The following is a 27,748-nucleotide window of genomic DNA, read 5'->3' as shown; positions in this document are numbered from 1 at the left end:
TTCCTGATGTCCAGTGGAACTGTCTTAAAGATGTTGAGGAATGCTGGACTTCTCCTGGTCTGAGAAGCCTTTTCCTGTGAAATGCACATTACTACATAGGAAAGGAAGAAACTTTCTGGTCTAGGGTACACAGCATGTCCTACTCAGGTAGGAGACATGCTTTTAACCCTGAGTCCCCAGGTGCCTAGTGGGGAGGAGGGATTTAGTTAAGAGGTAGAGTCCGGCCATCATGCCTCCTCCAAACTCTTCCCCATTGACTTGACACTTGCAGTACAGGAAGTCTTTCTGTCATCTCCAGCTGCACAAGGCTTCTGTCTGATGTGCTTTCGTAAGCCCGTGCCCCTTAGTTGTGTGTGTGTGTGTATGTGCACGTGTGCGTGCGTACGTGCAGGGGCAGGTTCTGCAAGGACAAGGGGAATTAGTGATACTGAACTTGTTCCTGCTGTGGGTGCTTGCTGTGGGTATCCTTGGCACTAGGACCCATGCATGTAACATACTGGGGATAAACCAGGGGCAAAACAGCCGTTTCTACGATTTATGGGTCGAGGGAAAAGCCAGGCACTGTGAGAACATGGGGAAGGGACATCTGCGGAGGCCTCATGCGAGAGTCCGGGGAGCTGGTCAATGCCAGATGGATTCTTACCTCAGGAAAGCACAGCCCAGGATTAGTGAGCTGCCCATTATGCTAACTGGGCTGACCGCCTCCTTGAGTCAGCTATTGTCTAAGTCCTGGCTGCTTTGTTCACTGAAGGCAGAGCTGTGTGCCCAAGGCAGATATGTCAACAACTGTCCACATCTGAACATCAGAGAGCACCACACACCCAAATCCTGGATTTTTGTCTGCACTTTTTTCCCCTGGTGCTTGCTGTTGATGGGACAGGGACAGAGCCACTCAGCCAGTGATGAGCTGTTCTGACCTCAGCCCTAGCAGAAAATCGGATATTTGTACCCTTCTCTCCCCCTGAGTCGTGGATATTAACAGGAATTAGCTAATGAGTTTTGCTCTGTGCGAGGGAAGCAGCAGCGTTAGTTACAGGCTAGTACTGAGTGTTCTAGAAGGCTGACCTGGGCATGCTGAGCTGATGTGGTTTAGAAAGGCTTGTGTATCCCTATTACTGGGAAGGAAGGGGGGATTACAAGGTATCTCTGTTGTTGGTTCTCCCATAGTCTGTCAAAGTCCAAACAAAATCATTTAAACCACCTCTTCCATTTATGATTCCTCAATTTCTGCCTTGGAAACCTGAGACAACGGCTATTTGCTTCCGAGTAGTCCCTAAGACAGTTTCAGTTCCAAATGCTGATAGGCTTCAGGGATTGGGCGAGATGTCACTCATCCGACACATTCTGTTGTCGCCCTCTACAAACAGGAAGAAGGTCAACAAGGGCCCTGCTGTGGGTATCTACAATGGCAATGTCAATACCCAGGTGCCCCAGGCTCAAAAGTTCCCGAAAAGACGAAAGGACAATGACTCCCATGTGTACGCCGTCATCGACGACACCATGGTGTATGGGCACCTGCTGCAAGACTCCGGTGGATCCTTCATCCAGCCGGAGGTGGACACCTACCGGCCCTTCCAGGGCCCCATGGGGGACTGTCCCCCCTCCCCACCCCCAGTATTTTCCAGGACCCCAACCGCAAAGTTCACTGCGGATGAGCCAGCCCCAAGTAGCCCTCCTGAGTCTGAGAGTGAACCGTACACGTTTTCACACCCCAGCAAGGGGGAGGTGGGTGTCAGGGAGACGGACATCCCCTTACTCAACACCCAGGGGCCAGTGGAGACAGAAGAATAATTGGGCCCCATTCCAAAGACTTTGCTGAGATGTGGCACCAGGCGTTGAGACATGCAAAACTGAAGTCCTAAACAGCAGTCAGATGGCAGAGCAATCAACCGAAGAGTAGATTTTGCAAGATGCCACCGACTCCTGATTTCCTGGTGGACTCCTTCCAGTGATGAGCAAAAAATCATGGCTTCTGATGGGGATGCCAGCAACAGCTCAGGTTTCCTGAACTCAGGTTGTGTTGGGGCTGGCCACAGTGACAGAAGAGAGACATGGTCCACCCAGACAGTACTACAGTGACCCCTGGATTCTCAATGCTAAGCAGCAGAGACTTGGCAGATTCCCAGAAGGTGTACTTGTGGTCTGCTCTCACTGGAGTGCTCTGGATGACAATGACAGTGTGCTTTTTTATCAGTAGTAGTAGTAACAGTCGTAGTATTTATTTGGCGGTCCTTTATGTTTTAAAAAGTTGGATGTGGAGCTGGGGGTACAGCTCAGTTGGCAAAATGCTTGCCTGACATGCACAGGCTCTGGGCTCCATCCCCAGCACTGCATAGACCAAGGTATGATGGCACACACCTGTAGTCCCAGCACCAGGGAAGTCAGTGCAGGGGGGATCAGATTTCAAGGTCATTGCCCAGTATGTGGTGAGTAGGAGGCCCTGCTGGTCCACGTCAGACCCTCTTTTAAAACCAAATGAAGCTCCTCTGATCTAGTGTAGTGGCTTGATCTCGTGCTACCTGGTTTGGATGTCTACATTGTGGTTCCTGCAGACCGCTAGACCCACCCAGCCAGAAGAGTGTGCATGTGTGTATTTCTTACTTGTTAAAGACTTCCCAGTCCTCTTTCACTGCACAGCTGCCCCCTGCAGAAATGACCCCCTTGTTCCCTACTCCTAGGAGTAAGAGAAATTTCCATGAGCTGCGCTACGTGGTGTGTGGCTCCCTCGGCTGCAGCAATACTTCGACATTTAAACAAATTTTGATACTTTAAATATATATAATTAAGCCGGGCAGTGGTAGTGCACACCTTTAATCCCAGCACATAGGAGGCAGAGGTGGGCGGATCTCTGTGAGTTCCAGGACAGCCTGGTCTACACAGAGAAACACTGTCTCAAAAAAAAAAAAAAAAAAAAAAAAAACAAATATATATCTATATCTATAGATCTATATGCCTATCTATAGATGTAGATATATCTTTCCCTGTTGCCTCGTCTCTGAGGCTATGTGCTTTGACTGTAAACTGATTCTGAAAGGCAAAGAGCAGAGCTCCCATCACAGAGCTAGGAGAGAGCGAAAGTCCCTCCTGCCTTGATCTCGAGAGAAAGCCATGCTAGTGTAGCTTAGCACACTACAGAGTTCAGGATCTCTGTCAAGCCTTTGAGAAATAAATGAGCTTCATAATGCTCAGGACCTGGACCTTGGAGAGGGTCTCATCATCTGGCCCATGTCGCCTCTGAGACAGTGCACTCAGGGGATCTCCTGGAAGGTTTGAACTCCAAGACCTCTTGAGTTCTCTCCGGAAAGGAGGGTTCACTTTTTAATCATGTTCCAGGTGCTATTCATGCATCTTTCCTCTAACTCCTACCCAGCTACCCAAGGTGCTACCCACCCTCCAGGAAGGGCAGGGGCAGCTGTGGCCCCTTTCTTCACTTGGAGACACCATGCTGGGGGGTGGTTCTCCACTGACTTCTGCCTTTCAAGTGCCCATTGGGGAGCTCACTCTCATGTGTTGGTTCTCACTGTGTGCAGCCCAGTGCCTTTCCACCTTGGCTCCTCTGCTGATCCAGCCTTTGCACCCATCGGCTGGTCCTGTGGCTACATATGGAAGGAAAAGGTTGGCTCTTCCTGGGGACAAGCCAGAGTCCCTCAGCTGTAAACTCAGTACAGGTTAGCTCTGCAGTGCATACATGAAAATAATTTATTTAATGTAGAGACATTTTAGATAACATCTTATTCGTTTCCTATACTTTTTTTAAAATAAAGATATACAAAATGAACGTGTATCCAGTGGTTTAATGCGGCTGCTGTTTGTGCCACTTCCGTGGAGGTCCCGGTTCGCTGCGGTTTCTTTTGGCAGGCTCCACGTGGGCTAAGTGGCTTCCCGGCCCATTGTTCACTGAGGATTTACTGGGCAGGCAGTAGGGCTTTGTGCCGTAATCTCTTCCCTCTTCATTTGATGCTGTGCCCTGGGGGAAGCAAATATTTTTCTTTGAAATAAAAATGAGTCCCAGCCAGGCGTGGTAGTGCACACATGTAATCGCACACTAGGAGACTGAGGGAGAATTGTGAATTAAGGCTAGCCTGGGCTACATAGCAGGGAAAAAAAAGTCTTACATTCTGCCATCCATTTTGAGGTCTGTAGCAGGGGTGCAGTTTATTTTTCAAAGGCAAGGTCTCTCACGGAACTTGGAACTCCCAGTTTGACTAAACTAGTTGTAAAGCAATGTCACGTCTGCTCTGTGCTCTACACACTACACCTGTACTATGGGACAGTTTGCGAGTCGGGCAAGGGACCTGGAGATTGAAATACACAGACACACGGTCACCCTTGAATTCCTCAACAATGCCCCCTTTATTGTGTTCCAAGGCAGCTTATATAGGGATCCTTAACTGATAGCCACCCCAGCCAAACCCACCAGAAACCATTCCCCTGCTGTCAGGAACTCCTGAGGGGCTCGTGCTCAGAGCAGCTGCAAACACAGGAAAACAAATTGTTTTGCTCAGAGCAGCTGCAAGCATAACAAGTTGTTTACAGGAAATTCAGGGTCTGGGGGTCCATGCCCCCAACAGGCAGTAAGCCTCAGGGATGCTCTGGTCACCACGGTGCCGAGATTTATAGCCACATGTCACTTGCCTGGCTTTTCCTTTTTGATTTTCATGTGTATGAGTGTTTTGTCTAAATGTATGCATGTGTACCGTGTGCATATCTGGTGTCCGTGGAGGTTAGAAGAGGGTGTCAGATCCCCTGTAACTGATAGGTGGCTGTCAATTGTCATGCGGGTGCTGGAAGATGGACTGGGGTCCTCGTCAAGAACAGCAAATGGGTTAACACTGAGACCTCTCTCTAACCCCATGCCCAGCTTCTGTTCAGGTACAAGGGATCCAAGCGCAGATCCTTAAAATACACAGCAAGAATTTTGCCAACTGAGCCATCTTCCCAGTTCCAAGAGTTGGCATTTGCCAAGAAGAGATTTTTTTTTAATGATTTATTTATTATGTATAGTGTTCTGTCTGCATGTATTCCTGCAGGCCAGAAATGGTGTCAGATCTCATTACAGATGGTTGGGAGCCACCATGTGGTTTCCAGAGTATTGAACTCAGTTCCTCTGGAAGAACAGGCAATGCTCTTATGCTGAACCATCCTCCAACCCCATCAAGAAGAGAGTTTTAAGCTGGGCATGGTGGCACATGCCTATAATCCAAGCACTGGGAAGGTAGAGACAGGGGATCACTGTAGCTCACTCGCAAGCCTAGGACCTTGTCTCAAAAAATAGAGGACCCCTGAGAAAAGCCACCTGAACTATCTTCTGGCCTCCACATACATACATGAGCATGTGCACCTACACGTATATACATACCCCAGAAACTGAGCAGATGCCAATGCCATCACCTAGGGCTCCCCAGCCTTTAGAAGCACAAGTCAAATAACCCTTCTTTACAAAATAACCATTCTCAGGCATTCTGTTAAAAGCCACAAGATAGACTAAGGCAGGTAGGTTTAGTTATCCCAACCCAGCCTCATATTTGGGTTACAGGACCTACTATTGGTGAGAGGCAACCTAGAGTTCCCAGCAGTGTGTCCTACAATCTGTGTGTGTGGACTGAATTCAGATGCCCATGAAACTGAGCCTGCAGACTGGTCTTGTGGTGACTGGGAAGGGGAGGGCTGACTGAGGAGTGACAGCCTTGATTGACATATGGAGTGGGACATTCCTTGAGGTGAAAGGGTGTTAGGGAATATTATTTTAAGGTGTGTTTTTTTTTGTTTATGCTGCATTTGTTTAACTCTGTGAAGCTGTGATCCGTTGCCTGTCTAAAACACCTGATGGTCTAATAAAGAGCGGATCGGCCAATAGCAAGGCAGGAGCAAGGATGGGCAGGGCTGGAAGGCGGAGAGGATTAATAGAAGGAGAAATGAGGAAGAGAAGGAGGAACAAGAAGGAGAAGGCAAGGAGTCTGCCAGTCACAGAGTAAGAAGGAAAATAAGATATAAAGAAGAAAAAAAAAAATCCCAGAGGAAGAAGAAGGATAATTTAAGAAAAGTTGGCAAGAAATAAGCCAAGCTACTGGACGTTCATAAGAATAAGCCTCCATGTGTGATTTATTTGGGAGTTGGGTGTTGGGCCCCCCAAAAGAGTAAAAAGACAGCAGCAACAAAAGGGAAGGTAAAGAGAATTAGCTCAGAAACATTAGAAGACCCTGCAGGTGTGTGACCCTCCAGGTCAGTTCAGGAAGGGCTGTAAATAGCAGGCAGCCATATAGTTCGTGTTTCGGGAAAAGAATGGGCTTGAGAGTAAGTTAGTCCCTGCTTTCAATCAGACCAACTGCACAACGGTATGATAAGTTTGATACTTTTAGTTTGCAAAGCACATTGGAAAACATTCTTGTCTCATGTTCAGTCCTGAGCACATAAAATTCCAATATACTCCAAATTGAATAAGTTCTTAGAATCACCTGCCAATTCAGGGAAGTAAAAACAGCTAGATTTCTCTCTCCCCACTCTCCTTCCCATCTCTTTCCATGCAGTATAAGGAAATCTAAAGAATGTTGCCCAAAACTGTATTCAGACCCAAGTCCATCTGCTTACCACTTGAAAGCCAGTCCTGTTGACTGAGTTTTCTATCCTTCCTGGTTCCCACAGTTGTTAAGTCCAAAGAAATCACACACAGGTTTACATTAGTTATAAACTGATTGGTCTATTCTCTCAGGCTTATTAACTCTTATAACTTATATTAGCCCATTATTCTTGTCTATGTTATCCACGTGGCTTAGTACCTTTTTCAGTGAGGCAGTTGTTACATCTTGCTTGCTCTGTGGCCAGGTCAGGACTGCAGAATAGGACTTCCTTCTTCCCAGAATCCTCCTGTTCTCATTGACCCGCCTCTACTTCCTGTCTAGTTGTCCTGCTTATACTTCCTGCCTGGCTACTGACCAATCAGGGTTTATTTAAAATATAATTGACAGAATACAGACCATTGTCCCACAGCACAATCCCTCTGAGACAAGTGTTGATGGGCAGGAAATCCAGTATATTCAAGAGTCTGCACTGTAAGAACGGGGTGGGGGGAGTATTATCCATATAAGGTTATCGTAGGGAAGTCAGGGACATGGATTTTTATAGGGACAGAAAGGAGCCTGGGGACAATGAGCAGGAAGACCATATGACCAGGATCTTTATCACCCTCTGACTGGAACATTTCAATTAACCTTGACTCCATGGGGTACTTTTCTAAACATTCAACCTATTACCAAGTGTTTGTGTTAGCTGATTCAGACCTAGATCCATTTTGATGTTAGCAGGATCTCACCAGGGTACTGGAGAGATGGCTCAGCAGTTAGAACCGCCTGCTCTTCCAAAGGTCCCAGCACCCACATGGTGGCTCACAATCATCTGTCATGAGATCTGGTGCCCTGTTGAGGAAGAGGCCTGGTCAGTCATCCTCATCAGCTTAGACCATGAAACCCAACATGAACAGGTTCAACAGAACTGCCTTGTGCAGGCTGCCTGTGCATGCTCCAGCATTGCCAGGGCATACATTTCATTTTTTCAAATTTCAGGACAATACCAGAGATACTGGATTTTATTGGTTATTTTAAAAGATTATCAGGTAATATCTTAATCATTTAGGTTTGGCTTTTCTCAGGAATTTAGAATGTGGAGAAAGGGAGGGATGGTCACAGGCCAAATCCTTGCAACCAGAAGGTGGGAGGCTGGTGGGAGCTGCCCACTTGCTACATCAGCCCTGGTGATGGTGAAGGCTTCCTCTACACCACACATCACTACAAGGTACCGTGAGAAAGCATTTCGGCACTGCCTGTCTCTCAACCCCAGTAACTCAGAACTCCTGGAGGCCTCAGTTCTGAGAGCTGTGGAGCCAAGCAGATGCCTTAGAAACAAGAGCCATGAAACTGAGAGCTGACCTGCTCTATTTCTTTTGCTCGTGTGGCTTACTATACATAATACTACTGGGTTCAAAGCAAAATATAAAGTTGTCAAAGAAATATGACGCGGCCAGATGTGGAGACACACGTCTTTGATCCCAGGACTCGGGAGGCAGAGGCAGGTGGATCTCTGTGAGCTCGAGGCCAGCCTGGTCTACAGAGTGAGTTCCAGGACAGCCAGGGCTATGCAGAGAAACCCCATCTCTAAAAACCACAAAAAAAAAAAAGGAGAAAGAAAAGTAAGAATTCATTTCCACTCCAGACACCAGAGAGCTGCAAACAGAATGACAGCTGACTAACTTCTCGCTTGGGCCCCTGAGTAGATGTTCATTTGAAGACAACTGGTAAACTGTTAAGATGGCTAATTTTGTCTTAACTTTACTGAGCTGTAAGGTATCCAGACCTTGCTGAGGGTAAGTGCTGTGGCTGTGTGGATATTGAAGAACTCACGGGGAAGCCAGGTAAGGTTGTACATAACAGTCGTTCCAGGATTTGGGAGTTAGGGCAGGAGTTCAAATACAGTCAGGTTATATAAAACCCCATTTAAAAAAAAAAAGGAAGAACTCACAAGGATGAGGAGCAAATTATTTCTTTCCCCTAATCCACAGAAATCACAGGAAGCTCATGTTCCAGGGAGAAGTTTTCCAGTATTTCACCACCTCCACTGGTTTCTTCAGTCTCTTCGTGGCCACTATCTTTTTTGCCATCCTAAGGTTTTGATTTATGACCTTTGTTCCTGAACAAATTTGACTTCCCAAGAGGGGGCGTTCAAAGTCAGAACAAGCTCCTGACCAAGAAGTAAATTTCTCATTTAGCTTACAGTTATTCATCCCTTCATCCTGTCAGGCAGTGAATTATTTACCGAGTGCTAACTGGGCCCTGGAGATAGAGCAGTAAGCTTGCTTCAGGCTTCTGGTAGAGCTGAAAATTGGAAGAAGCAGTAACAAAAAGCAAATTGATAGGTAATGCAATGTATTATGTAAGTGCTGTAAAGAAGAAGCTGGGGTGAGAGAAAAGTTGGGAAAATCTCTCTGAGGAATGGTAATCAAATAAACCTGCATGGCATCCAGTTCCCTAGGGAACAAACCCGGATTACCGAGAGCCAAGAATCACAGTACACCGTGAGAGGAAAACAAAAAAGCAGGAGGGCTGGGCTCAGCTCGGTAGAAAAGAGGTAGCATTCTTGAATCTAACACAGAGGATTGTAAATTCCAGCCTAGGACACATAGAGAGTTCCAGGCCAGCTTGGATTACACAGGAGGTCCCTATTCCTCAAAATAAATAGCAAAAGTTGGCAAAAGTAAGTAAGTAAATAAAAAATAAGAAATAAGAACAGACATCTCACTGTGAGAATACACAGATGGCCAAAAAATTAAAAAGCACCAAATACCAACTCTGGTGGCTCACATCTGTAAGTGCACAGCACTTGAGAGGCTGAGGCAAAAGGATCATTAAAAGTTCAAGACCAGCTTGGGCTACATAGAACATTCCAGGCCAATCTGGAACATATCCCCTCCCCCACAAAAAAATCAAACAAACAAGCAACAAAAAGCATACCAACAGTAGCCAGGCCTGTTGCTACAGGTCTGTAATCCCAGGTACTTGTGTGTAAAATGAGGCAGGAGGATCACAAATTCAAAGCAAAAGCATGACTCATAGCTTAGAGGTAAAGCACTTGCCTTCCACACGCCAAGTTCTACGTTCAGCCCCCAGTTAATAAACAAAGGGTGGGGAGAGATGGCTCTGTGGTTAAGAGCACCAGCTGCTTTGCAGAAGACCAGAGCTGTTTTTGGAAGCACCTGGTCGGGTGGCTCACAACTGCCTGGGAATCCAGGGGATCTGGTGCCCTCTCCTGGCCTCCACAAGCATCTGCACCCACATGCTCAAACCCATCAAAGACAGACACATATATGCATGGTTTAAAATAAAATCTTAAAGAAAGAAAAAAGCCGGGCGGTGGTGGTGCATGCTTTTAATTCCAGCATTCAGGAGGTAGAGGTAGGTGGATGTCTCTGAGTTCAAGGTCAGCCTGGTCCACAAGAGCTAGTTCCAGGACAGGCTCCAAAGCTACAAAGAAACCCTGTTTCGAAAAACCAATAAATAAATAAATAAAACAAAATAAACAACACAAATTTTGCTATTAGCTAACATTACTCTTAATTTTATGTGCTTAAGGAAGAGTAAACATCTAAAGTCAAAAGCCATGTTAAATATTTATCTCATGACCAAATTGTCCGTTTTACTGATGGTCTCTCAGGCCCTGCTGAAGGGGAAAGAGCTGGGAAGCGCGCTCTGTAGAGGAGATTCTTCCCAATCTCCTCACATCTGCTCCAATGGCAACTCAGTAACACTGTGTAATTACCACCTCTTTGACAAACATGGCCAAACAGAAATTCCCAATAATGAAGATAAAACTGTCCTATGCCTCTAGAGTCCAATCCCTTCTAGTATTCAATTAGGTTACTTTAAATAACCTAGATATCGATCGATAACAAAGTCTCCCTGAGATAATAAAGCCTTTGTTTTTTTTGTGTTTAAAGAAAAAAAAGTTTTATTTACATCCTCCAAGCCAAGGACATTGATTTTTAAGATGAAAAATTGCACTTTTGCTACAATTGCTGCCAGCGTGGATTTCCTGAGCAAACTTTACCTTCAGCTCCTTGCCAAGGCCTGAGCCATAATTGAACACGGCATCGCAGCTGCTTTGGTTTGCCTGAAGAGCTTTATTGTTAGTAGCAATAAAGCAAGGGACATTTTTCTTCTAGGCATCGGATTCTATCCAGTCATTTACAGTCACTCTTCTTGAATACCCATGGTGTGCAGCCCCCCAAGCTATAGGCTAGTGACAGAGAAGTTGCCATATAACATGATGTGGAGGAAGCACACAGGCGCAGGGTGGGCAGAAGGGGAACTGCCAGCAAGGTAGTAACAATTACTCATGCACTTGCCAAGAATGACCCACAGGTAAGGCTGATTACATTCCACTAACTACTTTCCTTGAGCTGTTAATGAGGTTGATAAGGAACAAGAAGCAATCAACATTGTTTGTTTTGTTTTTGCAGGGCTGTGGGGAGAACCCAGAGCCTCATAAAAGCCTGGCAAACACTTTACCAACTGGGCTACAGCCCTGGTATAACAGGTTGTGCAATGTTAGAGTCGTGTTACAGAAAGACCATCCCAATGTAGTTCACTCAGAAGACCACGGTCTTAGCCTTAGTCAGTGTTCTATGGCTGTGAAGAGCCACCATGACCATGGCGGCTCTCACAAAAGAAAGGCTTTAACTGGAACTTGCTTATTGTTTCAGAGGTTTAGTTTATTGTTAGCAGGTGGACGCAGTACTGGAGAGACAGCTGAAAGTTCTACATCTGTATACATAGGCAGCAGGAAGAGAGAGCCACTGGGCCAAGCCCACTCTCAGTGACACACAGCCTCCAGCAAGGCCACACCTCCTAATCCTTCTGAGTAGTGCCACTCCCTGGTGACTAAGCTTTCAGATATATGAGCCCTTAGGGGCCATTCTTTTTTTTTTTTTGGATTTTTTTTTTCTTCGAGACAGGGTTTCTCCATAGCTTTTGGTTCCTATCCTGGAACTAGCTGTTGTAGACCAGGCTGGCCTCGAACTCACAGAGATCCGCCTGCCTCTGCCTCCCGAGTGCTGGGATTAAAGGCGTGCGCCACCGCCGCCCGGCTCTTAGGGGCCATTCTTATTGGAACCGCCACAACCACTGCTCTTTGCTTTATAACGATCTCCACACCAGTAGTCTGGCTGAACCACCTATTCCCATCCTGCATCTGATGCCTGGATGCATCCAGAAAACCTCGTAATACAGAAAAGTTGAGGAAACCCTCTTCTGGGAAAATCCTCCTCCCAGAATTCCTCACTTCTTCCCCACTTCAACATGTAAATAATAATACCCCGTCCGTGTTGCACAGTTTCGCTATCCAGAAGCTCAAGACTGCAGTCTCTGAAGAAGCCCACTCCCTCCCCTTACCTCGGGTGTGTGCGGCTGTCCTTTTCTGAGGCAGTCCTTCAGCAACTCCTGGGCCTAAATTTGGATGTGCTTTTCTTTGTAGACCCCACGATGTTTTCCCTCAGCAAACTCAAGGTTGGCTTAGTAAGTCCCAGCTTTGCTTGATACCAGTGCCTCCTGAAACACTTTTATCTGTGTCAGTAAAGACCACAGCTTCACCTAGGTGGAGATCTCTGAAAACAATTGGGCAGTACAGCCATTCACACTGAGCCCTGTGTCCTGCTACCGGTAACACTGAGGCCACCTTAACTCCAGAGGAAGGAACTGAATAGGGACTGTGGTTGCAGGAACAGTTGTAAAATGTTATGAGGGCTCTTAGCTGAATTCTTTTCCTGAGACAAGGTTTCGTAAAGCTCAAGCTGACCTGGAATTTAGCAATACTCACAAATGGTCTTGAACTTCTGCTTCTTTTTCCTCCACTTCCTCCACGTCCCATGTGCTAGGATTACAGAAGTGTAGGGGTACGGGTAGTGGGAGACTAAGATGGGCTCAGATAACCGCTCTGATCAGGTGACCCCTGATCTGATCAACTACAGAAGTAGTTGGATCACTGGCAGGAAGGGCCACGTCAACCTTCTTTCTGTACGCAATCCCTGCCCCAAAGCAACCCAAAGATATTCCACTGCCCTGGAGGTGGCAGCCTAGGTGTTAGGTGCCATCAAAGAAATCTAAAAGGACTTATGTTTCTGGAGTCAGTGGTACAAGTTTTTATTTTTTAATCAATTTAATTTTTTTTAATTTATCATTAATTTGTGTGAAGGTGTGAGGCTGTAAGCATGCACCGCAGCACCTATGTGAAGATTAGAAGACAAACTTTTAGTCTCAATTCTCTTTGTCCACTATGTGTGTTCCAGGGATCGTCCTCAAATCACAGGCTCCGCAGCAAGTGCCTTAAGCTGCGGATCTTGCTGATCCTGGTGCAAGTTTCTTTATTTATTTATAATAATACCTTATTTATTATTTGCATTGGTGTTTTGCCAGCATGTATGTCTGTGTGATGCCGCCAGACCTTCAACCTCAGTGGCTCTCATTAGGGGAGATTCGGGATCATAGGGACACATTGGCCATGTTTTCAAACAATATAGCTGTCCCAACCGGAGTGGGAACCGATGGCTTGGGCGGACAGAGGTCGGGGAGTCTGCCGACAGCCTTCAACACATAGGATGACCCATGTCTAAGTGTCCACTCAGCAGACAACGGGTGCTGATTGGTTATCCTAGGAAGCTCTTCCCTGTTCAATTTCTAGGACCTCTCGCAAGGAAGCCAGTGGTACAGGCTTCTTGAGTGGGCAGTGGAAAAAGTGAGGAACATTCTAGACAGACCTGCTGGGTATGAACTCTGCGTATGCGCTCCCACAGAGAGACACGCTGAGCCAGTCCAGCGTGGCAGAGCTCAGACAGCCCTGACCTAACACAGGGCAGTTGGAGTCAGGCTTCCTCAAGAGCAACAACTTCTGAGTTTTGTCAAAACCGGGAAGTCTTGGTGCCTGCAGAATCACAACCTCTTTCTATTAAATGACAAGCTCCCACTCCCCACCCCCAACACACACCTTGCAAAGTCACAGGAACACTTGTCAAAAGGACTGTACTCTGAGCCCTGACACGAAGCAAAATACTTTGCCCACACGGCCCACGTCGGTCCTGCCGCCCTGTCAGCTGAGTTCAGAATGTGACCTGAACTTGCTTTGCTTAGAACCTTCTGAGTTTTGCCAACTGTCAGTAGAAATGTTCCTCGTAACTACTGAGAAAACATTCTAGGGTATTAACAGTACAAAATCGTTCTACCTTTAAAGTATGATCTGGAGACATTTAAAAAGCACGGTTGGCCAGGCAGTGATACACACACCATTAATCACACCCAGGAGGCAGGGGCAGGCAGATCTCTGTGAGTCTGAGGCCAGCTTGGTCTACAAAACGAGTTCCAGGAAAAAAAAAAAAATATATATATATATATATATATATTAAAAATTATATATTTGATGTTTAAACAGCAAAACACTTTGGGGACCAGGATGAAAAAGCCTTGTTTGCTTCCCTGTCTCCCCCAGCACCTCCACCTCTGCCACCTCCGACTCTTGTGTGTTGTGTCCCAGTCCACAAGAGCATCAGCTCTCAAAGAACTGGGGACACTGTGAACGTCAGAACCTTACACGGACAGAGGAAACCTGGATTCCAACTCTGTCCACTTGGTCCTCAGATGGTATCCGACATGCAGAAGACTGCCCAGGCAGAGACAGCATTGCCTGGATCTCCTGTGAGGTCGGGGTAGATCACAAGGGCGGGTGGACACAGGTGTTGGGAAGATGTCCTTCTCTCCCCGCCCCCCCCCCCCGTCTGGTATATTCTGTGGTTGTGGTTCTGCACTCAGATGTATCCCACATGTGGGTCCACTCCACAGCCCCAGTGGTGCCATCTCCACCTGGTCTTTCTGCCCTCTGGCCACTCCGTGCCTGTGTAGAGGCCAGAGGACAATCTTTTCACTTTGGCTGGCCCCACCTTTGAGCGCGACCCTAGCGGCCAGTGTTTTACTGCAAATGCTGCACAAGAAACAAACCACAGTTTTGTGGCTGTCCCCCCCAAGGCCACAGCACTAGGGAGAGAAAGTTGTCCAGCTGGACTCTAAGTCAAGAGTTCTTTCCTACCCAGGGCAACTACTGTGGAGTAACTGAAAATCTGGTTCATTGTTTACCCCGTTAAGAAAATTCTAGTGGGGCTGGAGAGATGGCTCAGTGGTTAAGAGCACTGACTGCTCTTCCAGAGGTCCTGAGTTCAATTCCCAGCAATCACATGGTGGCTCACAACCACCTATAATGAGATCTGGTGCCCTCTTCTGGCCTACAGGCAGGACACTTGACTGACTGAATGAATGAATGAACACATAAATAAATAAATAAATAAATAAATAAATAAATAAATAAATAAATAAATAAATCTTTTAACAAAAAAAGAAAATTCTAGTGGGGCTGGGGAGATGGACCAGAGGTTAAGAGCACTGGCTGCTCTTCCAGAGGTCCTGAGTTTGACTGCCAGTACCCACATGGTGGCTCACAAGCATCTGTAATGAGATTTGGTGCCCTCTTCTGGCCTTCAGCGATACATTCAGGCAGAACACTGCATACATAACAATAAATAAATCTTAAAGAAGAAAAAGAAAACTCTAGAGCCCCTCAGTGGTGGCACACACCTTTAATCCTGGTACTCAGGAGGCAGAGATAGGTGGATCTCTGTGAGTTTAAGGCTGCAGCGCACAACACCTGTCTGCGCTCTATGCGCTACCATACAGTTCATGAGCTTCAGGCAAGGGGCTGGAGATTGAAACACACAAGGACAGAGACAGAGACATGAACCTCTAATCACTGGTAAGAAGCCCCTTATTCAAATAGCACCATGGAGGCTTACATACCCAACACAGTCAGATGGACCAACAGGTGAAAACCTTATCCTCTGATCCTCAAGGTCAAGGCAAAACGTGCTCGTGAAGCAGAGCTGGTAAACAACTTTGACACAGCCTTTAGTAACTCAAATCAGAAGGAAAGTAAAGATCTCTGTCAGGGAAGAGCAGCTGGAGGCCAGGACTCCAAATGGTCCCAACACGAGGCCAGCCTGATCTACAGAGCAAGTTACAGGACAGTCAGGGGTAAAAAACCCTGTCTTGAAAAACCCAAAAATAAATTTTAATTTAAATTACAAAAGAAAGAAAAAATAAAACTCTCACATTTAGAGCTGACCCAAATTTCCCTTGCTAATGACCTGTTGTTTAAACCTGTCATGATCCAAAGATCACTTTCTTACTAACCAGCTCATCTTTTTTAAAAAAAAAAAAAAAATTTATTTATGTATATGAGTGGTCTTTTTTGCACCTACATCTGAACACCCAAAGAGGTCATCAGATCCCATGGGGCTACAGTTGTAGACAGTTGTGAGCAGTAATGTGGATGCTGAGAATTGAACTCAGGACCTTAGGAAGAACAGGCAGTGCTCTTAACCACTGAGGCATCTCTCTAGTCCAGCTTAGCTCTTTGCACCAGCTGCTTTCTACAGGGAACAGAAACTGTCGCAGTTCATCTCCAGCTAGCGGTGAGACCTTAGCTTGATCTCCGCTGTGGCAACTTCATTGAAGATTGCGTTCACAGTGCCTGAAACAACAGTGCTTTTTACTGGAGAAGGGGAGTGTTCAGAGAGTGGGGCCAGGATTTCCACTTTAATTAATTGACAAACCATGCTCTTGCGTGAGTCACTGGCTCATAAAAAGCGGGTGAGGAGGGATCTGACTTCAGGCATCAGAAATAACCCTAAACACTCTGAATGGAATGGTGTTTTTACACAGTTATGTACTCTCAATCACAAACACATGCCAGCACCAAGTACTGTCACCCCCTTTTGAATTTTTTTTATTTATTCACTTATTTGCTTTGGTTTTTTCGAGACAGGGTTTCTCTGTAGTTTTGGAACCTGTCCTAGAACTAGCTCTTATAGACCAGGTTGGCCTTGAACTCACAGAGATCCGCTGTGAGAAGGTCTCAAACAAATACAACAACAAAAGGCCTCAAAAATCCTACCAAGAATCCCCTACCCCTTCATCTGATTGAGAATATCATATTTGCTGGGGATGTAGTTCAGTAATGATTGCTTAGCATGCGTAAGATTTGGGTTTAAGCTTCATCAGAACACATACACACACAAAGAATTCACTGGGAGGCAGTGGCTCATGCCTTTAATCCCAGCATTCGGGAGGCAGGCAGATCTCTGTGAGTTCTAGGACAGCCTGGTCTACAGAGCAAGTTCCAGGCTACACAGAGAAACCCTGTCTTGAAAAACCAAAACCAAACAAAACAAAAAAGCACTAAGCTAGCAAAATGAATCAGAGTGAGTCTGTCATTAACAAACCCCTAGTTCAAAGCATCCCTCTGATTTCCATCCTAGCACTTTTTATACCCTATGCATGGGAAGATCAGGATGTGGTAAAGAGTTGGCCTTTTGAGGCAGGAGGATTTCGTGAATGAACCCTGGAGCTCAAAGTCCACCTGGATAAGACAATAAGATTTTTTTTTTCTAAAGAGCACACAGAGCTGGGAGGACAGGCGGATGGAGTTTGCAGTGTGTAGGCGCTCTAAACCTAGGACCATTCCAGGCAGATGACAAATAGGAAGTCATCCTGTTTCCCACACTGCCATCTTCTGGTGGAAGGCGGTAATGTTTATTGCCTGCCCAGACCCACGACTTCTCGGGAAATCTGAGCAGGACTATGAGGGGTCAGCTGCCCTGATGGCTGACCATGCTGAGTACAGGCCTCACCCTTGAATGTTCTCACACCGACAGCTATGGCTCTCACCACCCTGCCATGACTCTGTATTCCATACAATGAGTGACAACGATAGGCAGCCTGGCAGTGGAGTATAGTCACTGCAAGCGGCCTCCCGTTCCAGCCAATCAAATCGCGCTGTCCTCAGTGTGGGACTGATGGCTGACGAGGAACTGTGGGCCTGTCCAGAAGCAGAAGGTGCTGGGAAAGCCCCCTCCAGTGCACGGATGGCTGTGCTAAGGCAATCAGGAGAAACGCAATCACTAGGCTCTCATCAGCCAGAGCCACTGAGCTTCCCTATGCTGGCGCTTCCTTATTGTAAGACACAGTAACACATATTGTCCTGGGTGGATAAAACTAAACCAGACTATATATTTAAAGTCCCTGAACTATGGTGGGCTCAGTGATGTTCTGTGCTGATCTGGAGCCATACAGAACCCCTGGTTGGCTGGCCGGCCCAGACAGTGCTAGTAACTGTGGTGTTTGGCTCCTGGACTAGCCTCCTGTGATGAGGATAGAGACAGATCTCCCTGGGAAGCCTTGGCAACCATTCATCCCTTACCTCACAGCAGATGTCTGCATGCCAGGCATCTCCAGATGGATCCCCAACAAGAGAAAGAATAGTGCCCCCAACATACCCGCCAGAATTGGAGTGTGTGTCCTATTCTAACAGAGGGGAGTGGCCGCCGCAAAAAAGCAGGCTGGAAATGTAACTAAGGCTCTCTTGGGTTTGGGGCCAGGCTCCGGGAATCTTCGCCCCACCCTGACATGGCGACCAGCCAACTTCAGGGATTCTGAACCAGCTTTATTTGCAAAACAAAACAAAACAAAACAAAACAAAAAAAAAACAGACAAGGAGGAACCCAAGACAGAAAGGTCTCTCCCGCCCCTCTCAGAACCCTGCATCTGCTTTTCTCTCACCAGGAACCACTTCGCACGCCCGTTTTCTGGAGCTCGACTCCGCCCACCTACGCCCCGCCCCTTAGCAACCCACAAGCCCCACCCACCAGCAGCACGCGCCTCTTTGTGGTCCTCACCCCTCCCCGGCCCAGGCCGCGCCTCTTAGCGCAGGGGTCAGGCTACACAATGGCGAACTGGCAGACGTAAGGCAATTGGTCGCGGCATCGCTTGTCGAACCACTTGCCGTTGGCCGCTACGGCCAGGGCGGCGCAGTTCTCGGCTTTGCCGCCGTCGGGCTGCGCCGTGATCTCCGTCTCCCAGTTCTTGAAGGCCAGGAGGCCGCCGGTCATGTCCACCCAGGCGCCTTCCGCGGCCATGTCGTTGAGGCCCATCCAGATCTCCACCTCGCTGCCTACGCTCTGGCGCGCGTACTCGAACAGAGCCTCGTTCTCCAGCCCCGACTGCGGCGTGCCCAGCGTGCCCCCACGGGAGATGCAGTCCTCGCTGGCCTCATGGAAGGTCTTCGGCTGGGGGAAGGCCAGGAAGCACTTCAGGTTTACTTTGGTGCCCTTTAGGCATACTGAAAGGAGAAATAGCCGTCATGAGTTTCGGACGCCCCAGGCCAGACTGTCCCCAGCCTCCATCCCATCCCATCCATCGCTTGAAACCTGCTTGCTTCCGCTTCAGGACCCTGCCGTGGCAGGCACTGAAGAAGCCAGATTACTGTCCACGAGGAACTGGTGCCCTGGTCCGGGAATGACCACCCCTCTGCTACAAAGGGCTCCTTAGCCAGGGTCACTGACTTCCAGAGACGGAGTGCAAAAGCCACTTGGTCTCTACCCAGGGCCACAGAGGCTGGCTTCAGGCTTATTCTGAGCTTAACTTCTCTTGGGTCTGCTTCCTTCCTCACCCTCCCCAGGCTGCGACCTCAGTTTCCCCAACTAGCCAGAGCCTCCCACGCTGTGCTCCATCAGCGGGCTCCTCTCTAGGATCAAGCCACTAGCTAGTTCACAGTGCCAGGCATCTGCCTACTTGAAATGGAGACCACAGTCCAGATACTTAGTACTTACCACCTCAGTCTGAGGGCTAGCAAGCATTACCTACCACAGGGGATCCACAGAGGGGACCTCTGCCCAGGCCAGGTCCCAAGTAAGGGAAGGCAGACTTTTCCGAATGGCATTCTGAACTAGTGCTTAGTGGAACACTGGTCTCCCAGGTTAGGAGGTGAGCTTGGTGTAGCAGTTTGTGTTTAACTTGACTTCCTTCCTTCCTTCCTTCCTTCCTTCCTTCCTTCCTTCCTTCCTTCCTTCCTTCCTTCCTTCCTCCCTCCCTCCCTCCCTCCCTCCCTCCCTCCCTCCCTCCCTCCCTTCTTCCTCTCTCTCTCTCTCTCTCTCTCTCTCTCTCTCTCTCTCTCTCTCTCTCGTTTATTTGTTTTTTGAGACAAAAATCCCTGCCTCCCACGTACTGGGATAAAAGGCATGCACCACCACTACCCGACGTAGCTCGATTTCTAACAACCATCAGGCAGATGGGGTATGCGTCACTTGTGAGGTCACATACATCAGGAGTACATATTGGCCCCTACCCCAGCACTTAGCCCTTCCACTCAGTGGTAGTCAGGATGAGCATCCCCACATCTCGGAGGGATTTGACAAGTCAGCCTCACGGAAGTGTGTATTCATAGACTTGTAGCACACCCATCACACTCTCGGGTACATCGTACACCTAGATCAAGGCAAGTGCATACACAGTATGCTCACTACACACCACGGGTCTGAGGCAAGGTCACAGGGGGAGTGAGAGTAGAGACACTGCATGAAGACCATGGTGGAGAGGGACAACCAACTTGAAGGACCAGCCTGGTCCCAAAGCTCTGTGCAGTTAGCCAGTCTGAAAACAAAGGCTGGCTCTCCTGGCCTTTGGAGTGCCCCGTAGGGTGACTGTGGGCCTTCCTCTGCCTTAGTTAGCCCATCTTTTATTTTTTAAAAAATACTTATTTTCATTAAAGATTTTTATATGTGCATGTTATGTGTATGTCTGTGTGAGTGTGCACCATGTCTGTGTGGGGTTACTCTCAGGGCAGAAGAAGGCATTGGATCCCCTGGAGCTGGAATTATACAGTCGCCATGTGGGTGCAGGGACTGAACCCAGGCTCTCTGGAAGAGCAGCTAGGTCTCTTAATGACTGAGTCATCTCTCCAGCTCCAAGATTTTATTTATCATATTATTATTTGTTTTGTCTTTGAGACAGAGTCTCACTGTATGACCCTGACTAGCCTGAAACTCACTCTGTAGACCAGGCTGGCCTACCAAGTGGTTGGATTAAAGGTGTATGCCACCATGCCTGGCTTTATTTTTATTTTTTATGTGTGTGGGGGGGATGCACAAGAGTGCAGTGCCCATGGAGGACAAGAAGCATTATATCCTTTGGAACTGGGGTTACAGGCAGTTGTGAGACACCAGACGGGGTGCTGGGAATCAAACTCTGTCCTCTACGGAAGCAATAGCATTCTTAATTACCGTGCCATCTCTCCAGCCCCCATCAGCTGACATAGTTTAACATTGGGACTGACAAATGCTGGCCTGGTTACTGTGATTCAGAGGCCATCTGTAAAGCACAGACACACAGGAAGGGTGGGTACAGGGGAGGGGAGCCATGTGCCCCAGGGCAGTGACACCACTAAATACAGTTTCCCTGTGGCTGGCCTAGGCCGCACTATAATTCCTGGACCCGATCCAGAGCTCACACTTTCACTGAGCAGTGGTCATTTCCTGTTGGGAGGTACCTCCTGGCCTCTGCAGCACTGACCCTCCACTCCCTCTAGCTGTGACCAGACCCAGCTGTGCCTGACTGGCTGGGTCGTACGGATGTAAGTCAGGCAGCCTCCGCCAAGGAACCATGTGAAAACAGGCTCCTGAGCTTGGCACTGGCTGGAAACTGAGCCTTCTTCCCCGCTTCTGCCCATTACCAGCCTGGCCCCTTCTTGGGTGTGTCCCTCTACACAGTCATACCACACTTACCAGTCTGTAAGGCCTGCTGCTCCTTCAACAGGGCCACCTCCTGGGCCAGACTGTCCAGCCTGTTCTTGAGCTCCTCAAACATCTTTGGGCTCACCACATCTAGGACAGAGAGGCATGAGGGCATGAAAACCTGAGGTGCTTCTGCCAGGCTCCCTTCTCTTCTGCCAGCCCCGAAGAGGCAAGGGGAAATTACTTCTCCCAGCCTAGACTGCTTGGTTTTCCTTCCATCTTTGCCTCCTGCCTAAGGAACTCCAGTGGGCTCTTTTTGCCTGTTCCTGGTTCCTCTCCAGGCTTCCCTATGCTGCATTTGTCAGGGTGGCATTAGCAGGGGTCGGGGAAACAGCCGCTTTACCAGCTCCATTTATGGGCCATAAAATCACAGAGGTCAGTTCCCCCAGGATGTGGACAGAGCCCTAGTCTGAGCTGAGGGTGACAGGGACACACGTTCACCAGCACAGCTCCACCTCATCACACACACAGTGTGAGAGGAAAACAGCACCCTGGAATGACTGAGGAAGCTCAGGGGAAATGGCACAGCACAGGGTGGGTTGTGTGCGGCTGAGGGAGAGCAGAGGAGCCATTTCTGGTAGAGCTCTCCTGCAGAAGGACTTGGGCTTGCTGTGCACCTCCTCAGCCATGCTCATAGCCAGCTCTAAGGCACGGGCAAGAATCATCCTGGGTACTCACCATTTCACAAGGAAACCAAGGCCAGATTTAAATGACCTGCCTAGGATGGTAGAGCAGCTGGCCTGAGCCATAGAGCCATGCTCTTCCCGTCTGCTCCGTGGTACATGACATCCCTGATAGGGACTGCCCGCGTGGGTGATTGACATGTGCACCAGCAGGTGTAGGTGAGGGACACCGTGTGTGTCAGCTGAGAGCTGGGACTTGGAAAGCTCTGCTAGGCTTGAGGCAAAGGATAGGGAGTCTACAGAGGGAGCTCCAGGACAGCCAGGGCTACACAGAGAAACCTGTCTTGAAAACAAACCAATTAATGAACAAACAAACAAAAGACATGGACTTGCATGTACAAAAATTGGTGATACAACTTATCAAGTGTGGGGAAAATAACATCCAGCGGAACAAGAGCACAGCAGACAGAGTTGGAGCCAGGGTCACTCCGTATCTCTGCCTCAACCTCTGGGTTCACAGACACTGTGAGCAATCATACGAAACATCAGCACAGGGCACCATGTGGGTAACATGAGTTGGAAACTGAACCAGGGTGTTTGAGCTCTCGTGGGAGCCATCTATGGCCAGAGCTTGAGTGTGGTCATTACTGAAATCAGGAGCAGCCCTACTCGGATCCTCTTCTTTCCCACAACATGATTTACAAGACCGGGAAAAACCTGAGAAACTAGCAATCATTTTCCATATTCAGAAATCCTGCTTGTCTTTGATCTACATCCCTCACACCACATGCCTTGGCGGCATTGTTGGCGGTGCTCAAGGACAGAACCATGTGAGGTAGTCAGTCCCCTGCTTTAACATGAACACTTTGTAGACAGTTATTATATATTGATCTGATTGAAGAAATCAGAACCATCCAAAAAATAATCTTCCCAATCCAGACTGCTCCCTGCTTTTCCTTCCAGGAGCACTCTGCAATCTTTGTAGATTTTTCTGGAAAAATTTTTCTGGACTATACATAGTCAACAGATATTTATTTACTTTTAGCTCAGTCCATTCAAATTTTCCAAATAATTATTGACATGTTAATTGCTCAGGTTCGTGGGGTTCATCTCCATATACATATGCCTTGTGATAGATCTGTCAAAGTGATGTTAATAAAGTATCCGTTCTGTTTTGAATTTTGTTTATATTGTAAACTTAGCTTTTGGTTGTTTTTGAGACAGGGTCTCCCTGTGCATTCTTGTCTGGCCTGGAACTCACTCTGTAGACCAGGCTGGCCTCAGACTCAGAGATCCACCTGCCTCTGCCTCCAAAGTACTAAGATTTAAGACATGCAACACCACCCCCAGTTTTGTTTGTTCTTGTTTGCTTGTTTGTTTGTTTGTTTGTTTGTTTGTTTGAAGTGCTGAAGATGGAACCCAGACGTCACACATTCTAGGCAAACACTCACACAGGAAGCTGTTAACTCTAACTCCTGGAGTTTTGTTGTTTTTTGAGTCAGGGGTTCTGTAATTTTGGCTGGCTTCAAATTTGCTATACAATTGAAGAAACCTTGAATTTATAACCCTCCTTCATTCACTTCCTAGTGCTGGGGTTAGTGTGAACCACCACTCTGGGTTCTGTCCTTGCAGACGCTAGGCAAGCACCCTATCAACCGAGTTTTGCATGTTCTTTGCTGTAGCCTTGTGCTCTGAGGTGCTGGTTTTTGTGTTTCACTATCCAGGTACAGAGGGCTTGTATATTCTCCACACCCTTTCCTTTGACTGGGCTCTAGTCGTTCCTGAGTCTCCATCTCTAGCTCTTCCTCCTGTCACCCTCCCCGTCCTGTAGGGGTGACAACCTCAGCCATTACCATAACACTCTGCAGTTTCATCTCCACCCCTCCCAGGATGACCTCACCCTCAGCATTTCAGAGGACAGCAGAGATGCTCTGAGCTCACTCTGGGATGAAAGAGTCCACTTGTCCTCCATTTCTCCTGTGTGTGCCAAGCAAAGGTTTGTCCAGGGGGGCTTTCTACATTTTCCATTATTAAACGTTGGCTGCAAGTCTTTGAGCAAATTCTACCCCTCTTGGGCTCATAGTTGAGAAAACCCAGGCTGGTGCTCCCTGATGGGAACTAACCAGCTCCAGGCTGGAGGTTCGATTTCTTTGACATATCGGGTGTTAGAGGGGGAGCAGATGTCAGTTTAGAAAATCTATAAGATTCTTCTCCATCCTAAGAGTCGGGGACTCTTGCAGTTCTGACAACCATCTCTGCTGCAAGAACACCCTAACCACAAGATTCTTTCACCAAAGTCCCAGGAAGACTCATCAGAATCAGACATGAAGGGAAGGAACAGGAGTTAACGAAAGCAGGGCAGCTGCCCCTAGAGTGTCTGGAAGGGTGACTGCTCCCCCTGAAGATGAAGGAAGGGCTGCCTCTAGAGGGTAGGGAGGGGCAGCTGCCCCCTTCTTACCTTTCTTGACATTTGTGGCTTTCTTGGTCTTGGGGGTGGGTGACTCTGCAGTGACCTGGGACAAGATGGAGAAGAGGCAGAAAAGCAGGTAGGTGCTCCAAAATCCCATACTGCTGCTTCTGGCTGCAACGCCTGGGTCGGAAAGCAGTGGTCACTGCAGCCTGGGCTGCACGTCTTAAGGCTGTGGAAACAAGGACCTCTGTCTTGGAAACCCTCCGAAAACTTGGCTGAGGACACACAAAACAGGAAAGAAAAAAAAAGTGATGCAAGCCTGCCAAAGGAGAAAGGCTTGGGAGCCATAGCTACACTGCTGAGGACCACCACCCAGCAGCTTGGCTGGCCTCCCGGAAAGTCAGCGTTTCAGGAGATTCTAATAGACAGCCAATAGCTGTCATTGCTCAATCATCCAGTGATTATTTGGGCCTGACATTGGCTCAATGAGTCTCTGTACCCACAGAAATATCCTTTCCCATTTTTTGGGGGAAACTGAGGCTCAGTGGGGTAAAGAGTGTCTACAGGGCGGTGGTGGCACACGCCTTTAATCCCAGCACCCGGGAGGCAGAGGCAGGTGGATCTCTGGGAGTTCGAGGCCAGCCTGGTCTACAAGAGCTAGTTCCGGGACAGGCACCAAAAGCCACAGAGAAACCCTGTCTCAAAAAAACCAAAAAAAAAAAAAAAAACTTTGGGCTGGAGAGATGGCTCAGTGGTTAAGAGCACTGTCTGCTCTTCCAAAAGTCCTGAGTTCAATTCCCAGCAACCACATGGTGGCTCACAACCATCTGTAATGAAGTCTGGTGCCCTCTTCTGGCCTTCAGGCATACAATGAGACAGAATACTGTATAAATAATAAATAAATATTAAAAAAAAAAAAAGAGTGTCTACAAACTACTCAGCCACTAAGGGACAGTGACCAGGCTAGCAGCCTTACTGGTACAGAATGCTTGTGATTATTTTGTAATTTTGTTACTTCTTTTCATTAAAAAATAATTCAAGATAGACCTTCCTTCCCTCACATTTTTCCCCTCAAAAATCTGTCCTGAAGTCATAAGAGGGACAGAGCAAAAGAGGGGACCAGAGCAGAGAAAGGAACCAGAGGGCCTTGGAGTAGCAGTGTCAGAGAGGGAGCAGGGGCAGTGTCCCCTGGATGTGCAGCAAAGGACATCAAAGCTCCGCAGGATGGAGGGAGGTACTGCCAGTGTGAGAGCCCAAGCACTGGGAGGGAGAACTGTGTGAGCAGAGACCGTGGGGACACGGATGACGTACGCAGACCCTACTAACAACAGTGGGATCTAGGCTTCTTTTCAGAGAAGGGATTTATGAACACATAGAAAGAGGAAGTTGCTGAACCCTGCAGTATATGGCTAAAAGCAGAGCTCCCAACAAGCCCCTGTGAACATGAGCACATTCAGAGAAATCCAGATGTGTAGTTAACATAAGCACGCAGACACATCTGTTTCCCAGCTGTCCCTGGAGCGGCCTTGGAGGTGCAAGGCCTCTTGGCACGAAAGTGCAGAATGCAGCATTCTACCCGAGGGGCAGGAAATGAACCCAAATGTGTCACACCGCTTGGAAGCAAAATACTTTTTTTTTTTTTTTTTTTTTTGATTTTTCGAGACAGGGTTTCTCCGTAGCTTTTGGTTCCTGTCCTGGAACTAGCTCTTGTAGATCAGGCTGGCCTCGAACTCACAGAGATCCACCTGTCTCTGCCTCCCGAGTGCTGGGATTAAAGGCGTGCGCCACCACCGCCCAGCGGAAGCAAAATACTTAAAGAATGCTGTGGACCCATCAGTGGGGTACAGCTCGCCTGAGAGAGCTGCCTATGGTGTGAGCCCAGCAGTGTTTGGGGATTCTGTAGATTGAGAGCCATTGCACAAGCATCAGCATCAGACTGAAGGAGATGAACACACAATTCAACACCAAAAACTGGACTGGACCCTTAGACAAGAGAGGACATAGTTGACAACCGATGGGATGTAAGGCACCCATGGTAGAGCTCCTGTTTCTACCCCAGCTCCAACAATGTAGAGCATGTTCTCGCCTTTAGGGAGCCCAGGTGAACCACTTGTTCAAAACTGGCTTCTGGGGATAAAGTTCTTTGTAGAGTAGTTAAAATTTTTGGTGAATCTGACCTTTTAAAAAATAAAATGTGAGGCTGGAGAGACGGCTCAGTGGTTACGAGCACTGACTGCTCTTCCAGAGGACCCAGGTTCAATTCCCAGCACCCACATGGCAGCTCCCAACTGTCTGTATCTCCAGTTCCAGTGAACCCAGCACCCTCACACAGACATATGAGCAGGCAAAACACCAATGCACATAAAATATGCAGGGTTGGGGGTGTGATATAGTTGGTATAGTCCTTCCCTAGCATGCAGGAAGCCCTGGGTTTGATCCTTAGCATGAAATAAACAGGGTATTGTGCACACCTGTGGTCATAGCGTTTGACAGTCTGAAGCAGAAGGTTCAGGAGTTAAAAGCCACAAGTCCCTGTCTCAAAACGGGGGGAAAAAGGATAAAAAAAAAATGCAATACCATGCCATCAGCCTTTCCCTGCTCTCTGGACCAGCCTTGATCATCTGGCTGGGGAGGGGCATGTTGTCCAGGCCCAGAAGGAGCCTAGATGGTCAACCAGTGCCCAAGGTCAAGGTGTCAAGGACAAGGCATCCAGCTGGAAGCAGAGCATATTCAGGGCCCCTTAAATGACAGAAAGAGCCACCACCCCTCACTTCCTTAAGTGGGAGAGGGTTTGTCTCACAGCTGGAACCTCAGTGAGGTAATCTGGGGACTAGTGATTGCGTAACCTAATGAAGACTCTTGCTTCCAAGAAAACTGGGTGGGTAGAAAATGTAGGGGTAAGTTAATAATTCTTTTTAAAAACAAACAAACAAAAACTCCTTTGATCCCCAACTCCTCACCTTGGTCTGACTCCATTACAGACAGCATAAGACGTGGGGGAATATCTAAATATATTTTAGTCCAAAATGTTTCCCAAAATGGGTCTGAATGTCAAGACCCTGCCTTAGGTTTGTTGGAGAGGTTTCCCTACGCATGTAACACATGGGAGAGCCTTAGTGGACCAGTGCACATCAGGAACTGTGCAAGCCTGTGGTGCTTCGTGGCCATACAGGGCCCAGGGATGCACAGCAAGCACCTATGCTGTGCCCGGGGTTTGCAGTGGGCATTATTGGGCACTTAGAGAAGGTAGGGAGGGAAGAGAACCAATGGCCAGGCCAGGGAAGGAATTGGGATGGTGGTCCACGTGGGGATCAAGGAAGAAGGAGAAAAAATTTGTAGCTTCGTGACAGAGGCACCTCCTGGATCCTTGAGCTCCCGTGGGGACAGGGAGGAGCCTGAGAGAAAGCTAGCAATGCAGATGGAGATAGCAAGACTGGAGGCCATGGGGAAGCCACATGGGGAGGCTGTGATCAGAACATACTCGGGGGAAGGGATGAGCAGTGAATGGAA

General features: G+C 48.0%; 2 protein-coding genes across 2 annotated transcripts in view; one reads left to right on the top strand and one right to left on the bottom strand.

Moving 5' to 3' along the window:
- Window positions 1-2,920, top strand: part of Cdcp1 (CUB domain containing protein 1) — a 41,526-nt gene extending 38,606 nt beyond the window's left edge. The window contains exon 9 of the mRNA XM_057767605.1: window positions 1,368-2,920. Within this exon, the coding sequence (XP_057623588.1) occupies window positions 1,368-1,791 (424 nt within the window). The 3' untranslated portion in view covers window positions 1,792-2,920. The remainder of the gene's footprint in view (window positions 1-1,367) is intronic.
- A 15,220-nt stretch (window positions 2,921-18,140) lies between these two features.
- On the bottom strand, window positions 18,141-24,488 carry Clec3b (C-type lectin domain family 3 member B). Its single transcript, XM_057768477.1, has 3 exons — window positions 24,287-24,488; window positions 21,197-21,295; window positions 18,141-18,756 (listed from the first exon to the last, which is right to left on the bottom strand). Exons 1-3 carry the CDS (start codon window positions 24,393-24,395, stop codon window positions 18,356-18,358), a joined length of 609 nt encoding a protein of 202 aa, XP_057624460.1. The 5' UTR covers window positions 24,396-24,488; the 3' UTR covers window positions 18,141-18,355.
- Between the last annotated feature and the right edge of the window lie 3,260 nt (window positions 24,489-27,748).

The sequence above is a fragment of the Chionomys nivalis genome, chromosome 4, assembly GCF_950005125.1.
Source record: "Chionomys nivalis chromosome 4, mChiNiv1.1, whole genome shotgun sequence".
In the NCBI taxonomy this organism is placed as follows: domain Eukaryota; kingdom Metazoa; phylum Chordata; class Mammalia; order Rodentia; family Cricetidae; genus Chionomys; species Chionomys nivalis.
The sequence above is the reverse complement of the archived record's forward strand: the minus strand, read 5'-3'. Positions and strand labels throughout refer to the sequence as shown.